We start from the raw sequence: 17,903 nt of genomic DNA, 5'->3' as shown, positions 1-17,903 counted from the left end.
GATGCAGAGAAGTTTTCAGTTGTGATAAGTCCAGTTTGTTCTTTTTCTGTGTCATCCAAGAAAGCATGGCCTAATCCAAGGTCACGGAGTCACACCTGTGTTTTCTTCTTGGCACTTTGTAGTTTTAGTTCTTGCATATGCCTCATTTTTTATATGTTGGCTCAAATGTATTTTCATCTTCAGGATGGAAATACCTACCGGCTCCCCGATCCAGTGAACGAGGAGAGCACGGCAGGTGGATGGTAAGTTCAGAAGCCCCTCCCTGCCGGGCCTGAGGGCTCAACCCCTCGGGAGTCCTCTGGGGGCTTTTATGTGCTGGCCTTGGGCGAGTGAGCTCTGAAAGCTTCATCCCTGAAGAGGTGCCCGCCAGGCCATGAAGGAAGGGGGTATCGTCTGAATTTCTGGGGATTCATCGAGAGTTGTCAGTGGATCAGACTTGAAAGCAAAAAAAGAAAAAAAACGGGTGGAGTCCCCTTCCCCCGTTCTTCCCTCCTGCCGTGTCTGTCCACAGTAACCAGCAAAATGGAGGCCCTGCAGACTGGGCAGAGCCAAGGAGCACGCATGTCTGCAAGAATTGCAGCCAGATGTTTTATACAGAGAAAGGGCTGACCAGCCATATTTGTTTTCACAGCGACAAGTGGCTGTCACCTCGAAGGAAGCAGGACCAACAGGTGAAGGTGCGCGTGCAGTAGGTTCTGTGTTCGCAGGGCGCTCACAGGCTTTGGGGGAGGGAGTCAGTGGCTGGGTGTCATTGTCTCAGGATGGAGGCGTCCTCCTGGGGAAGCCTGGGCAGGGACCAGGAGTCTGGCTGCGCTGCTCCAGGGGACGGGCTGGCGCTTGATCCTGGAGCGTCCCCTCTGCCGCCTGCCTATGGTTCCTCGTAGGCTACCATCTCTTCTCTGTCGGTGTTTGGGTGTCCGGCATGGAGTTTTTCAAGCCTCTGAGACAGGCGCTGAGGCCGGAGGTGGAGGCACAGAGCCCCCCAGGAGCCTGGAAACCCTCGACGGCATGAGCACAGCTCCTCTGGGGACTCCTGCATCGGAGCCTGTGGGCCCAGTGAGCCAGACCCCGGGGAGCATAGCCAAGGTGGGTACTGGTCGGTCCACTTCCCACTGCTTCCTGAACAACCTGCCAGTGGAAGCCATGGGCAGAGCCCAAACCAAGCGCCACAAAAAATCTCTCCAGAACAGCTTGTCTTGCGCGTTCATTCATCCACCTTCCATGCCGGCCCTGTGGGGGCAGTGCTGAGGACACCATGGTGACAGGGACAGCCCCAGCCTGGCGTCCTGGGGCTGCCAGTCCAGGCGAGTAGATGGACCCATGCCAGACAGGTCTCAACTGGGCTGGGCTGGGAGGGGGAGCAGAGGGACTGAGGGGACCCCAGAGACCCTGCCTGAGGAGGTCAAGTAGGACTTTCTGGAGGGGGTTAGAGCTGAGACCTGGAGGATGAGGAGCAGTAAGACTGGTAGAAAGAGGGGAGATTGTGTGGAGTTGGGTAAAAGATGTACGTTCACGGGATCAGCCATTGCAGCCTGCACTGGAGGGTCCCACTTGGAGAAGCCCCCTCCAGGCCGGGCGACAGGGTGCATAGATCCCCTTGTCCATCTCATGGAGCTGCAGTCATTTTTCATCTTGTGGTGCTGCTGCGCTGTATCTCCGGCCCCGTCTCTAAGTGCCGGTCATTTTAACAAGTTGACGCTGGCCTCATACATCTCCGAAACCCTTTGTATCAGGGCCTCTCCCTGGGGGCGTGGGCACATGAGGAAGCTTCCCGCATCACACGTCCATGCCGAGAGTCTGGGGTCTGGTTCAGGCGTGGTGGCCCCGCTCGGCTCCCTTGCTGAGGCCGGCTCGGACAGGGGTATTGGCTGTTACATTTCCCTCTGGCTCCATGGGCAGTGCCCTTGCCTATACGCACGCCCCCTTGAAGACTGAACTGTGCACACGTGGCCTCAAGTCACCCCCTGTGGCTTTGAATTCTCTTCTCCAGGGACAAGACAGAGACGGGGAGGAGAGTAGCCAGCCCAGAAAGCAGAGAAAGTGCCTGCGGCCCAAGTCATCGTTCCTGCCTCCCGCTCCTTCTGCCTTTGGGGAGCCGGGCCCCGAAGGAGGCCACCAGCGCTGCCTGTGGTCTCCGGTGCTCCTGGTGGACCACTCCCTGCAGGGATTGTTCCAGTGCTCTCCCGATATGCCGCCCCTGGTGCTGAGCCCCATCCGGGAGGGGTCTGGGCTGTATTTAAACACTGTTCCATGTCCACTCAGGATGATTCTGACAGAGTCATCGGCAGCAAGCTTGGTGAGTGAGGCTCAGGCCTGTCATCTCTGACCATCACACGGCAGGCCTGCTATGGGCAGATGCAACTCGACATGTAGCATTTGATCCAGGGGTTCTCTCTGGCCTTCGGCTGTGTCTGTCCTGGGGGTCCCATGGCTGCTCAGAGGTATCCCAGGACGATGTGGAACCAGCAGCCTTCTAGGTGCTGAGAATTTTACAGGCAGAAGGAAAATATGGAGGCCATGTAGCCTGACCACCCTTCTGCCCGTCCTCTTGAATAATTTTGTTAGCAGTTTTATTGGTACATAATTCACATACCATATGAATCACCCATTTAAAATACAGTGTTTTTTAGTAAATTCATAGACTTGTGCATCCATCGCACCATGTAATTTTAGAGCAATTTCATCACCCCAGAAGCAGCACTGTACATTTGCAGTCACACAGCCCTCACAGCCCCCATCTCCCCAGCCCTGGGCAACCACTGATCATCTCTAATCATCATGGACGCACCTACTCTGGACATTGCATGTAATTGGAATCATACAGTATGTGACATTTGGCGTTTAGTTTGTTCATTTAGCATATGTTTTCAAAGTTCATCCATGTTACAGCATATACAGTGCTTCAATCCTTTTTATGGCTGAATAATATTCCATTGTGTGGATACACAAAATTTAACCATTTATACCTGATGAGTATTTGGGCTGTTTCCATCTTTTAATTATCATGAATAATGCTGTTATGAACATTCACATACAAGTTTTTGTTGGACAAAGGCTTTCATTTCTCTTGAGTTTATGCCTAGGAGTGGAATTGCTGGGTCATAGGGTAACTATGTTTAATGGTTTAATGCCAGACTGTTTTCCAAAATGGCTGAGCCATGGGAATAAATTTCGATACACATTGCATGCAAGTTCCAATTTTCCACATCCTTGTTAGTGATTCTTTATAAATTATAACTCTCCTAGTGGGCATAAAATATCTTATTGTGGTTTTCATGTGCATTTCTCCTATGGTAATGATGTTGATATCTTCCGATGTGCTTATTGTCCATTTGTGTATTTTCTCAGAAGAAATGTCTGTTTAGATCCTTTGCCCCTTTTTAAAATTGAGTTATTATCTTTGTATTACAGAGTTGTAAGAGCTCCTTACATATTGTGGATGCAAGCCCCTTATGAGATACATGATTTGGAAATTCTCTCCTGTTTCATGTCTTATCTTTTCATTTTATTTATGGTATTTGCGGTACAAGAGTTTTTATTTTTTGTCACTTGTGCTTTTGGTGTTGTATCTGCAGTTTTGCCTGACTAAAAGTCACAATTGCTTCTTTTAAGTCAGTTAAGAAAAGAGAAGAAATATGCAATTATGCTGACTTTTACTCCTTTCTCTTCAAAGAGTTTTATAATTTTAGCTCTTACATTTAGGTCTTTGATCGATTTTAAGTTAACTTTTATATATTATGTGAGGTCGGAGTCTAAATTCATTCCTTAGCATGTGGATATCAGTTGTTCCAGCACTGTTTGTTAAAGAGATTATTCTTCCCCCCATTGAGCTGGTCTGGCACCTTTGTGGAAAATCAACTGACCATAGTGATTTTAGATTTTTCTTAGTTTTTAATACAGTTACAACTATACGTTCCCTCAGAACATTGCTTTAGCCACATTCCCTAAGTTTTAGTATGTTATATTCTTCTTTCCATTTATCTCAAAGTATTCCCTAATTTCTCTTTTGATTTCTTCTTAAATACACAGATTATTGAGGAGTGTGTTGTTTTATTTCCACATATTTGTGAATTTTCCAAATTGTCTCCTTTTATTGATTTATAATGTAATTGTATTGTAGTCAGAGAACATGCTTTGTATTAAGTTGTTCCTTTTAAATGTATTGAGACATGTTTTATGGCTAGAATATGTTCTGTCCTGAAGAATATCCCATATGCGCTTAAGAATATATTCTACTGATGTTGGGTGGAATGCACCAAAAATGTTTCTGTCTTGTTTTATTCTGTGTGGTTGTCCTATCCATTACTGCAAGTACTGAAATCTCCAACTATTGTTTTGAATTGTTTATTTCATACTCAATTGTGTCAGTTTCTGCTTCATGTATTTTTGGACTATGTTTTTAGGTGCATATATGCTTATAATTGTCATATCTTCCTGATGGTGTGATTGTTTTTTCCATGAAGTGACTACAATGTTCTTTATCATCACTGCAATAATTTTATCATTATCTCTAGTTTTTTTTAAAGCCTAATTAGCCTAACATTAGTACCATTCTGCCTCTTTTATGGTTGTTTACTTGGTATATATTTTCTGTACTTGTATTTTCAACCTGCTTGTGTTTTTTTTTAAATAAACCATGTCTTCTATAGATTATATTAGTTGGATCATACATTTTTTTATCTAATCTGACGAACTCTGCATTTTAATTGGTTTATTCAATCCAGTGTCACTTAATGTTACATTGTTATAGGGAGGTTCACATTTGCCATTATGCTTTTGATTGTATGTACCTTGCCTTTTTCTCCTTCTGTTCCTCTCTTCTGGCTTTCTTTTGTATTAAGTGTTTTCTACTGTAACCTTTTAATTCCTTTAGTTTTTCATTTTTTTTCTTAGTCATTCCTTAGTGGTTGCTCTAGGACTTAAAACTACATCTTAACGTTATCAGAATCTGTTCAGATGTATAATAACTTACAGTGAAATATAGAAACATTACTCCTATACAGCTCTATTTCTCCTGACCCTTTTTCTCTTATTATGTATATAAATACTTTATATATATATTTCATTTTCTGTATGTGTGTGTATATATACATATAAATCCAGCAATACATTGTTTAGGTCTTACATTATACTATTTTGTATTATGTAACAAAAACTGAGAGAATAAAGGAAAGCAAGCATCATTTATACAATTTCTTATGTAACATTTTTAGTTACCGTTTCTCATCTCTTCATTTATTTATTTCTGTGGATTGGAGTTACGGTATGGAGTGTTATTTCTCTACTCCAATGCATCTCCCCTCTGTTGTGCTGTTGTTGTCATATATATGTTTATAAATTACAGGCCTATAACACTAATGTTTCATGCACTTACTTTAACAGTCAAGAAAAGAAAAAATATGCAATGATACTGCCTTTTATAATTACCTACATAAGTAGATTTACCAGTGTTTTGTATTTGTTTGGATTCAGGTTACTATCTAATGTATTTTTTTTCTTTCAGTCTGAAACTTCCTGTAGTATTTATTTTCATTGTGGAGGTGTAATTCACATGTCATACAATTCATCCCTTTAAAGTACACAATACATCGGTGGTTGGTACATTCTCAGAGCTGTGCAACTGTTGCTACCATCAATTTCCAGATATTTTCATCATGTCCCAAAGAAGCCCTGTACTCAGCAGTCACTCTTGTCCTTCCCCTCCCGACCCGGTCCCCAGCCGTAGGTAACCACGAATCTACGTTCTGTCCTGTAGGCTCGGCTCTTGTGGACATTTCATATAAGTGGAAATCATACGATGTGTGCTTCTTTGTATCTTCTTTCAGTTAGCATAAAAACTTAGGGTTTCATCCATGTTGTGTATATCAGAACTTCATTTCCTTTCATGCATGGCTGAATAATTCTCTACCTTTAATATTCCTTATAAGACAGGTCTGCTAGCAACAAGTTTCCTTGGTTTTTATTGACCTAAGGATGTCTTTTTTCACCTTCATTTTTGAAAGGTAATTTACTGGATATAAGATTCTTGGTTGACAGTTTTTACTTCCAGCAATGAGATGATGTTGTCCCACTGCCTTCCAACTGCTATCATTTTCAATGAGAAGTCAGCTGTTAATCTTACTGGGGTGTACATCTATATCATGTCATTTTACTCTTTTTGATTTCAAGGTCTTTCTCATTGTCTTTCAGTATTTTGCCTAGGATGTGCCCAGATGAAGAGCTCTTTGTGTTTATGCTACTTGGAGTTTATAGAGTTTCTTGGATGTATGTATTGTTTTTTCATCACATTTTGCACATTTTCCGCCATTAAATACTTTAAATATTTTTCTGTTCCTTTCTCCACTCCTCCTTGTATTCCCATTACACGTGTTGCTGCACTTATTGATGCCCCACATTTCTCTGAGGCTCTTCATTTTCCTTCATTCATTTATTTTTCTCTGTGTTCTTCAAAATCCATAATCTCCATGGATCTAGCTTTAAGTTGGCTGCTGGTTACTTCTGCCAGCTCAAATCTACATTTTGGTTATTGTTCTTAACTCCAAGATTTCCATTTGATTCTGAAAAAAAAAGCAATTTCTACCTCTGAATAGTATTTTCTCTGTGATGAGCATTTTTCATTATACCTTCCTTTAGCTCTTTAGGCTTGAGAGCTGGGAGGAGAGGGACCCCCTGTGTCCCTGGCTGCACCTCCCTTGAGTAGAGCACTCCAAGTAGAGCTCCTGATACACAGTGCATGGGGTTGGTAGGTAAGGGAACAAGTCATGGCTCAGATGCCGCAAACTCACTATTCTTACCCACATTTACTCAATTGTCCTGAATGAATATGTCTTAAAATGCTGGATACCTTTAGGATAACTTCTAAAGACTTTAACTGCTTTTAAAATAATTTTTACCTCTTAATTTGTTGCTTTACTCTTTGTATTTTCAGAAGTCCTAGTCCTCTTCCACATGATGTTTTTAACAAGTTTTGTTGTGACCAGAAGAGTGAACATAGACCTACACTCTAACAAATCTTTTAAGTGTTCAATGTAGTACTGTTGGCAGTGCTGTACATCAGATCTCTAGAGTTCATTCATCTTGCTAAACTGATACTTTACATTCCTTGGTTAGTAATTACCCATTTCCGACGACCCTAACCCTGGCCACCACCATTCCACCCTTTGGTTATATGGATTTGACTATTTTACATACTACATGTTAAGTGCAGTCATGCAGTATTTCTCTTTCTGTGACTGGCTTATTTCATTTAATATTCTAAAGAGGTTCATCCATGTTGTTGCATATTGCAAAATTTCCTTTTTTCAATGCTAAGTAGGATTCCATTGTATGTATAAACCACATATTCTTTAGGCATTCATATGTCGATGGTCATCTTGGTTGTTTCCACATCTTAGGTATTGCGAATCATGTTGCAGTGAACGTGGGATTGCAGGTGTCTCTTTGAGAGCCTGATTTCCATCCTTTTGTTTCAATACCGACAAGTGTGGCTGCTGGGTCATATGGTAGTTCTATTGTTAGTGTTCTGAGGGAGCTCCCGACCTTGCAAGCTTGGAAACCCTACTTTCAGCTGCTCTACAAAAGCAGGTAGAAGGGGACCCTGCATCCCTTCCACTAAGTGTTCTTGAAGCTTTCTGTTGCATGTTTTCTAGATCATGTGGATGACTCTTCTGGCAGCCATGTTATCAAGGATGACACCAAGCCCCGCATTCGAATGTGAGTTAGAGCAGACTTGGAACCTGGGGGTCCTACCAAAGTGGGGATATTTTTACCCTCCTTGTGTTCCCCCAGAGCTCCTTCCTCTCTGGGAGAGAAGTGGTAGATTTCTCTGGGTGTATGTGGGTAGTTCCTCCAATATTCCTTCTTTCTGAGCATCCCATAGTTGAGCCCACGGGGACAAATGCCCAGGGCCCTGGGGTTTTAGGTAGAATTGATGATGGCACATGTGAGGCTTGAGTATCCATGGAATGTGAGTAGAGGGATGTGGCCATGGATGTAGAAGCATGCCAGGCATCAGCATACACCTCCCCTGTCCTGGACCCCTAGAGGGGTACCTGAGGGAGAAACCTGGTGATAAAGAAAACTGGAGGAAGGGGGTGTAGCTGGACAGTATCTAGAACACTTATCCATGTCTGTCCGGGGTGACGAATACTCAGCAGATGCATCTGGGAGATGACAGAGGTTTCCACAGAGCAGGGCTGTGGCCTGAGAGCAGGGCACATCACACATCTCCATCTTATTTCCCATCTTAGTCACATGTGTATGTCTCGTGTGTGGCCTCATTTCAGACGCATCAGGATAGGAAAGAAGTTTCAGGTCGAGATCCCAGAGCTCCAGGAGCGCCCTCCGGCCGAGACCGTTGAACATGGAGCTTCTCTGGTCTGGAAGCCATCGGACGATGTGATGGGCCATCCAGAAACACAGGATAGAGGTGGCTGAGACATGGGGGCCAAATTCCCAAGGGTACCCCCCCTTCCCTCATCTCCAAGGAGTTCCTCCTCCCAGTTCTCACCTGGACCATGAAGCAGTATCGCTGGGTGTGGTAGCAGGCTGTGGGACCAGGACGTCTCCTCCCGCCCCCCATTCTCCTCATGCAGTAATCGGCCAGGTCATCCTGAGCAGGTGCCAGGAGCAGGGTTTCTGCCCTTCCTCACTGTCCTTCCCGTCACTTAACGTGAAATACGGAAACATTTCTACTATACAGCTCTATTTCTCCGAACCCTCTTACTCTAATTATTCGTATATGTACTTTATATATGTATGTGTATATGAGTGTGTGTGTATATAAACCCCGCAATACATCAATTCTTACATTATACAATCTTGTTTTATGTAACAAAAAGTGAGAGAATAAGGGAATGCAAGCATTATTTATACAGTTTGTTATATAACATTTTTCGTTACCATTTCTCATCTCTTCATTTATACCTGTGAATTTGAGTTACTGTATGGAGGGCTATTTCTTTACTCCAATGCATCTCCCTTTTGTTGTGCTGTTGTTGTCATATATATATGTTTATATATATATATATATATATATATATATATATATATATATATATATATATATGTATGTTTATATATATATATATATATATATATGTTTATAAATTACAGGCCTATAACAGTAGTTTTTATGCAATTACTTTTTAGGTCAATTGAGAAAAGAAAAAATATGCAATTACACTGACTTTAATAATTACCTATATAAGTACATTTACCAGTGTTTTTTGTTTGTTTGGATTCAGATTACTATCATGTCATTTTGTCTTTCAGTCTGAAGAACTTCCTGTAATATTTATTTTCATTGTGGAGGTGTAATTCACATGTCCTACAATTCATCCCCTTAAAATAAAGTATACAGTGGTAGTTGGTATTTCACAGACCTGTGTGTGCTATCGTTGCTACCATCAATTTTCGGATATTTTCATCATGCCCAAGGGAGCCCTGTACTCAGTAGTCACTCTTGTCCCTCCCGTCCCCACCCTGTCCCCAGCTGTAGGTAACCATGAATGTACTTTCTGTCCTGTAGGCACGGCTCTTCTGGACATTTCATATAAGTGGGAATCATATAATGTGTGCTTCTTTGTGTTTTCTTCCAGTTAGCATGAAAACTTAGGGTTTCACCCATGTTGTGTATATCAGAACTTCATTTTTTTTCATGGCTGGATAATTCTCTCCCTTTAATGTTCCTTGTAAGACATGTCTGCTAGCAACAAGTTTCCTCAGTTTTTATTTACCTAAGGATGTCTTTCTTCACCTTCATTTTTGAAAGGTAATTTGCTGGAGATAAGATTCTTGGTTGAGTTTTTACTTCCAGCAATGAGATCATGTTGTCCCACTGCCTTCCAACTGCTATCATGTCCGATGAAAAGTCAGCTGTTAATCTTACTATAGTGTGCATGTATATCACATTATTTTTCTCTTTGCTTTCAAGATCTTTATCTTTGGCTTTCAGTATTTTGTCTATGATGTGCCCAGATGGAGACGTCTCTGTGTTTATGCTACTTGGAGTTTATAGAGTTTCTTGGATGTATGTATTGTTTTTTAATCACATTTTGGCTATTTTCTGCCATTAAATACTTTAAATATTTTTCTGTTCCTTTCTCTACTCCTCATATTTCCATTACACGTGTTGCTGCACTTATTGATGCCCCACATTTCTCTGAGGCTCTTTGTTGTCCTTCATTCATTTATTTTTCTCTGTGTTCTTCAAAATCCATAATCTCCATGGATCTAGCTTTAAGTTGGCTGCTGGTTACTTCTGCCAGCTCAAATCTACATTTTGGTTATTGTTCTTAACTCCAAGATTTCCATTTGATTCTGGAAAAAAAAGATTTCTACCTCTGAATAGTATTTTCTCTATGATGAGCATTTTTCATTGTACCTTCCTTTAGCTCTTTAGACTTGAGAACTGGGAGGAGAGGGACCCCCTATGTCCCTGGCTGCACCTCCCTGGAGTAGAGCACTCCAAGTAGAGCTCCTGATACACAGTGCATGGGGTTGGTAGGTAAGGGAACAAGTCATGGCTCAGATGCCGCAAACTCACTATTGTTACCCACATTTACTCAGTTGTCCTGAATGAATATGTCTTAAAATGCTGGATACCTTTAGGATAACTTCTAGAGACTTTAATTGCTTTTAAAATAATTTTTACCTGTTAATTTGTTGCTTTACTCTTTGTATTTTCAGAAGTCCTAGTCCTCTTCCACATGATCTTTTGAACAATTTTTGTTGTGACAGGAAGAGTGAACATAAGACCTATCCTCTAACAAATCTTTTAAGTGTTCAATATAGTATTGTTGGGAGTGCTGTACAGCAGATCTCTAGAGTTTATTCATCTTGCTTAACCGAGACTTTACATTCCTTGGTTAGTAACTCCCCATTTCCTGGGACGCAAACCCTGGCCACCACCATTCCACCCTTTGGTTATATGGATTTGACTGTTTTAGATACTACATGTTAAGTGCATTCATGTAGTATTTCTCTTTCTGTGACTGGCTTATTTCATTTAATGTTCTCAAGGGATTCATCCATGTTGTTGCATATTGCAAAATTTCCTTTTTTCAATGCTAAGTAGGGTTCCATTGTATGTATAAACCACACATTTTTTACCCATTCATATGTCATTGGGCATCTTGGTTGTTTCCACATCTTAGCTATTGGAAATCACGTTGCAGTGTACATGGGAGTGCAGGTGTCTCTTTGAGAGCCTGATTTCCAACCTTTTGGGTAAATACTGACACGTGTGGCTGCTGGATCATACGGTAGTTCTATTGTTAGTGTTCTGAGGGAGCTCCCAACCTTGCAAGCTTGGAAACCCTACTTTCAGCTGCTCTACAAAAGCAGGTAGAAGGGGACCCTGCATCCCTTCCACTCAGTATTCCTGAAGCTTTCTGTTTCATGTTTTCTAGATCAAGTGGATGACTCTTCTGGCAGCCATGTTATCAAGGATGACACCAAGCCCCGCATTCGAATGTGAGTTAGAGCAGACTTGGAACCTGGGGGTCCTACCATAGTGGGGATATTTTTACCCTCCTTGTGTTCCCCCAGAGCTCCTTCCTCCTAGGGGTGTTAGCTTCTCTCTGGGAGAGAAGTGGTAGATTTCTCTGGGTGTATGTGGGAAGTTCAACCAATATTCCTTCTATCTGGGCTTCCCATATTTGGGCCCGCGGGGACAAATGCCTAGGACCCTGGGGTTATAGGTAGAATTGGTGATGGCACATGTGAGGCTTGAGTATCCATGGAATGTGACTAGAGGGATGTGGCCATGGATGTAGAAGCATGCCAGGCATCAGCATACACCTCCCCTGTCCTGGACCCCTAGAGGAGTACCTGAGGGAGAAGCCTGGTGATAAAAGAAAATTGGAGGAAGGGTGTGTAGCTGGACAGTATCTAGAACACTTGTCCATGTGTGTCCGGGGTGACGAATACTCAGCAGATTCATCTGGGAGATGACAGAGGCTTCCACAGAGCAGGGCTGTGGCCTGAGAGCAGGGCACGTCACACACCTCTGTCTTATTTCCCATCTTAGTCACATGTGTATGTCTCGTGTGTGGCCTCATTTCAGGCGCATCAGGATAGGAAAGAAGTTTCAGGCCGAGATCCCGGAGCTCCAGGAGCGCCCTCCAGCCGAGACCGTTGAACATGGAGCCTCTCTGGTCTGGAAGCCATCAGACGATGTGATGAGCCATCCAGAAACACAGGATAGAGGTGGCTGAGACATGGGGGCCAAATTCCCAAGGGAACCCCCCTTTCCTCATCTCCAAGAAGTTTGTCCTCCCAGTTCTCACCTGGATCGGGAAGCAGTATCCCTGGGTGTGGTGGCCGGCTGTGGGACCAGGACGTCTCCTCCCGCCCCCATTCTCCTCATGCAGTAATCGGCCAGGCCATCCTGAGCAGGTGCCAGGAGCAGGGTTTCTCCCCTTCCTCCCTGTCCTTCCCGTCACTTGCAGTGAAATATGGAACATTACTCCTATGCAGCTCTATTTCTCCTGACCCTCTGGCTCTAGTTATTTATATATGTACTTTATATATGTATGTGTATGTGTATGTGAGTGTGTGTGTGTATAAACCCAGAAATGCATCAATTCTTATACAATTTTGTTTTATGTAACAAAAACTGAGAGAATAAGGGAATGCAAGCATTATTTATACAGTTTGTTATATAACATTTTTAGTAACTATTTCTCATCTCTTCATTTATTCCTGTGGATTTGAGTTACTGTATGGAGGGCTATTTCTTTACTCCAATGCATCTCCCCTTTGTTGTGCTATTGTTGTCATATATATGTTTATAAATTACAGGCCGGACAACAGTAGTGTTTTATGCAATTACTTTTTAGGTCAATTGAGAAAAGAAAAAATATGCAATTACACTGACTTTAATAATTACCTATATAAGTACATTTACCAGTGTTTTTTTTTTTGTTTGGATTCAGATTACTATCTCATGTCATTTTCTCTTTCAGTCTGAAGAACTTCCTGTAGTATTTTTTTTATTGTGGAGGTGTAATTCACATGTCATACAATTCATCCCCTTAAAATACACAATACAGTGGTGGTTGGTATATTCTCAGAGCTTTGCCAACTTTCTGATATTTTCATCATGTCCCAAGGGAGCCCTGTACTCAGCAGTCACTCTTGTCCCTCCCCTCCCAACCCATTCCCCAGCCATAGGTAACCACGAATCTACTTTCTGTCCTGTAGGCTTTGCTCTTCTGGACATTTCATATAAGTGGGAATCATACAATGTGTGCTTCTTTGTGTTTTCTTCCAGTTAGCGTGAAAACTTAGGGTTTCACCCATGTTGTGTATATCAGAACTTCATTTCTTTTCATGGCTGAATAATTCTCTCCCTTTAATGTTCCTTGTAAGACATGTCTGCTAGCAACAAGTTTCCTCAGTTTTTATTTACCTAAGGATGTCTTTCTTCACCTTCATTTTTGAAAGGTAATTTGCTGGAGGTAAGATTCTTGGTTGAGTTTTTACTTCCAGCAATGAGATCATGTTGTCCCACTGCCTTCCAACTGCTATCATGTCCGATGAAAAGTCAGCTGTTAATCTTACTATAGTGTGCATGTATATCACGTTATTTTTCTCTTTTTGCTTTCAAGATCTTTATCTTTGGCTTTCAGTATTTTGCCTATGATATACCCAGATGGAGAGCTCTTTGTGTTTATGCTACTTGGAGATTATAGGGTTTCTTGGATGTGTGTATTGTTGTTTAATCACATTTTGGCTATTTTCTGCCATTAAATACTTTAAATATTTTTCTGTTCCTTTCTCTACTCCTCATATTTCCATTACACGTGTTGCTGCACTTATTGATGCCCCACATTTCTCTGAGGCTCTTTGTTGTCCTTCATTCATTTATTTTTCTCTGTGTTCTTCAAAATCCATAATCTCCATGGATCTAGCTTTAAGTTGGCTGCTGGTTACTTCTGCCAGCTCAAACCTACATTTTGGTTATTGTTCTTAACTCCAAGATTTCCATTGGTTCTTTAATAAAAACACAATTTCTACCTCTTAATAGTATTCTCTCTTTGATGAGCTTTTTTCATTGTACCTTCCTTTAGTTCTTTAGGCATGAGAGCTGGGAGGAGATGGACTCCCTGTGTCTCTGGCTACACCTCCCAACCTTGCAAGCTGAGAAACCCTACTTTCAGCTGCTCTACAAAGGCAGACAGAAGGGGCCCCTGCGTCACTTCCAGTCAGTGTTCTTGAAGCTTTCTGTTGCATGTTTTCTAGATCAAGTGGATGACTCTTCTGGCATCTGTGCAATCGAGGATGACAACAAGCCCAGCATTAGACCGTGAGTTGGAACAGACTTAGAACCTGGGGGTTCTTCCAAATTGGGGATATTTTTACCCTCCTTGTGTTCCCCCAGAGGTCCTTCCTCACAAGGGGGTTAGCTTCTCTGTGGGAGAGAAGTGGTAGATTTCTCTGGGTGTATGTGGGAAGGTCCTCCAATATTCCTTCTATCTGGGCAGCCCATATTTGGGCACACTGCAACAAGTGCCCAGGCCCCTGAGGTTCTAGGTAAAATTGGTGATGGCACGTGTGAGACTTGAGTATCCATGGAATGTGACTAGAGGGATGTGGCCATGGATGTAGAAGCATGCCAGGCATTAGCATACACCTCCCCTGTCCTGGACCCCAAGAGTCTGAGGCCATAAGCCTGGTGATAAAGAAAATTGGAGGAAGGGGGGTGTAGCTGGACGGTATCTAGAACACTTGTCCATGTCTGTCAGGGGTTACAAATACTCCCCAGATGCATCTGGGAGATGATAGAGGTTTCGACAGAGCAGGGTTGTTGCCTGAGAGCAGGGCATGTCACACATCTCCGTCTTATTTCCCATCTTCGTCACATGTGTATGTCTCGTGTGTGGCCTCATTTCAGACACATCAGGATAGGACACGAGTTTCAGGCCGAGATCCCAGAGCTCCAGGAGCGCCCCCCAGCCGAGACCGGTGAACAAGGAGCTTCTCTGGTCTGGAAGCCATCGGACGATGTGATGGGCAATCCAGAAACGCAGGATAGAGGTGGCTGAAACATGGGGCCAAATTCCCAAGGGTACCCCTCCTTCCCTCATCTCTAAGGTGTTCCTCCTTCCAGTTCTCACCTGGACCAAGAAGCAGTATCCCTGGGTGGGGTAGCAGGCTGTGGGACCAGGACGTCTCCTCCCACCCCCCATTCTCCTCATGCAGTAACCAGCCAGGCCATCCTGAGCAGGTGCCAGGAGCAGTGTTTCTGCCCTTCCTCCCTGTCCTTCCCTTTGCCTGCTTTTCAGGGAGCTGTGAGGGAGACAGGGACAAGGAGCCCCTCTCTGTGCTTTTGGGGACGTCTCCTCCCGGCATTCACTGACTCCCTGTGTCTCCCTCTCTCACACTCTTCTGGGGACGTTTGCTGTGCACAGTGACTGAGCTCTGCAAGATGGCCACCAGCGCAATGCCAGGAGGGGGCACCAACCTGGAACTCGCTCTGCACTGCCTGCACGAGGCCCAGGGCGATGTCCCGGTGAGCTGGAGGCAGGGGCGGGCTTGGCGGGTCCCTGGGAAGCCCCTGCTCTCCTGAGGCTGGGGATCTGGTGCATGTAATGTGCCCTCTGCGGGCTTTGTGGCTCATGAAAACTAAGGAAAGACCACCCATCCTTCTCCCCAGTGGCTGTGGGGTTGATGTTGTTGTCAGTTGTAGGGCAAATGTGCAGATGGGGCCCAGTTAGTCAGTTATTTACCTGGGGCAGCAGCAGAGCACCAGGTTCCTCCGAGATCGCAGGGGCAGGGGGAGTGGAGCCGAGTAGACTGACTCAGGTCCTGCACTGACCTGGTTTATCGATGGAGCTTTACCTTTTTGATTAAAATCCCAAGTACGAAAACCCCTGATGCAACAAAAATATCTGCTTCCTCCAAGGACCCACTTCACAATCCTGAAGTTTAGAAAGTAAAAATTCCAACTCTGAGTAGCGGAAAGGGGGGTCATGTCACCCAAGGTAGGGCCCCAGGAGTCAGTATTGGCAACTGTACTTTTCTTCAAGTTGCAAGGCAGTGGCTGCCACATAGTGGGTGCTCAGCAGAGTAACCAGCACATGTGTGTTTCCCTCATGAGTGTTGTGGCCCTGGGGCAGGGCTGGCTTTGGGGCCCCCCTTGGTCTAATGCTCTGCTTCCACCATTTTTGAAATTAACAAATTTTCAAAAAGCCTGCAATTTCATTTTGCACTGGGCCCTGCAGGTTCCGTGGCCAGTCCCAATCGGGTTGACACTGTTGAGTGAGACAAAATCCTTCTCCATGGGGCTTGCATTTTAATTTTAGGACAGTCAAAGGGAAATCTGTTTTTAAAAGTTGTTAGTGATTAGTTCTATGAAGAAAATAAACTGGCACAGCCAGGGCTCCTACAAATGCCAGTCCTTCACGAAGGAAGGAGCTGGCACAAGAGTAAATCTGCACACTGCTTCATTCGTCAAGAAAACCCTACTATTAGAAAAACCCCAGCTGCACTCAGTATGAGTAGTGACAGAGCCGGTACGTCCACATGCAGTTTGCAGGCTGTGGCCAGTCCACGGCCCCACTACGCGCTGAGTAGCCCTGGAGTGAGGGAGGCTTTAGGGAGGCCTGTGTTTCTCAATGTAAGGATGAAGGCAGGCCTCCACCTCACCTTCCCTCCCTCAGAAAGTAGCCCGCTTTCCTTCCTGCTCCAGGTGGCCCTAGACACCCTGATACACGGAGGACCCCAGAAGCTGCCAACTCACCCGCTGGCCGACTACCACTACACAGGTACTGGAGCAAGGCTGCGGGAGTGGCTGTGCCCGGCTACTTCCCGGGAGCCAGTCGGTCTCGGCGGCAGGCTCTGTTTGTGCCCCTGGGTGTGCTCTTGGGGCCCTCCTTCTCCTGCCTTTCCAGAAGGGCCTTTCCTCTCCGGGGGATCTCAGTGGGTGCCTGTCTCTCCTGGCTGGGTCCTCCCTTCCCCCTTCCAGTACAGTGGTTCCCTCAGGGGCTGTGCCCAGCCAGGAAGGGGATCCCTTGGCCAGGGAGAGGTGAAGGCGGGCTCAGATTCAGTGGCTGAGCACCCCAACCTGGGATTCAGGCAACTGGGGGTCCCTGCCTCCCGTTGGCAAGTCTGTTAACCAATGGAAGCCTTGTTACTGCATCTGTAACGTGGGGATAGTATTGGTCCCAACCTGCTAAGGTTTTTCTAAGGATTGTATGAGACAAAACAGAATTCTTGGCACATACTTGGTACTCGGTAACGACAGATTTAAAAAGGGCAGGCTGCATTTCCCCCATGGCTGTGGCCGCAGAACTGTCCTTTTCCCTCCTGTTTCTCTGATAGGTTCAGACGTCTGGACCTCCCAGGAGAAGGTTCTGTTTAATAAGGCATTCCAGGCTCACAAAAAGAACTTCCACTTGATACACAAGATGGTAAGGTGTACGTGGGTGGGCTGGTGTAGACAAGCCCTCAACTCACACCGCTGAGCTGAGCTAGAGCTGGAGGGCCTATCGGGGTGACACGCTGTTCACACTGTAAACAGTTGGTAATTTAAAAAAGCCACTGATGTGAACAATGCCAGACAGTACAGAAATGCCATCATGTGCTCAAAGGCCTCCACACCCATCCCCATCATCCTGCTTCTGAATGATGACCTCTGACTTTGGCTGGGCACCTCAGGCATTTCCCCGTACAGATCTTACGTGCATATACACATGTATTTGGGAAAGGATGCAATCATACTACACTTAATGTCTGCTGATGTTTTTTGTTCTTTTAACTTGATATACACAAAACTGCACGTAACAAAAAATGTACTATTTCATGTTTTGACATATTTATACCTGCAAAACCATCACCATAGTCAAGATAAGAAACACATTCATCACCCCCAAAAGTTTCCTCCTGTCCCCTTGGTA

General features: G+C 44.3%; 1 protein-coding gene across 1 annotated transcript in view; it reads left to right on the top strand.

The window, feature by feature from the left end:
• The window catches only part of LOC140846981 (zinc finger protein 541-like), a 50,983-nt gene that overhangs the window by 26,224 nt on the left and 6,856 nt on the right, over positions 1-17,903 (top strand). Inside the window, 10 exon segments of the mRNA XM_073225598.1 lie at positions 184-242; positions 512-637; positions 690-1,086; positions 1,991-2,240; positions 2,243-2,296; positions 14,248-14,311; positions 14,900-15,042; positions 15,417-15,517; positions 16,697-16,772; positions 17,329-17,417. Of these exon segments, the coding sequence (XP_073081699.1) occupies positions 184-242; positions 512-637; positions 690-1,086; positions 1,991-2,240; positions 2,243-2,296; positions 14,248-14,311; positions 14,900-15,042; positions 15,417-15,517; positions 16,697-16,772; positions 17,329-17,417 (1,359 nt within the window).

The sequence above is a fragment of the Manis javanica genome, chromosome 17, assembly GCF_040802235.1.
Source record: "Manis javanica isolate MJ-LG chromosome 17, MJ_LKY, whole genome shotgun sequence".
NCBI lineage: Eukaryota > Metazoa > Chordata > Mammalia > Pholidota > Manidae > Manis > Manis javanica.
This window is presented reverse-complemented; position numbering and strand designations above follow the sequence as displayed.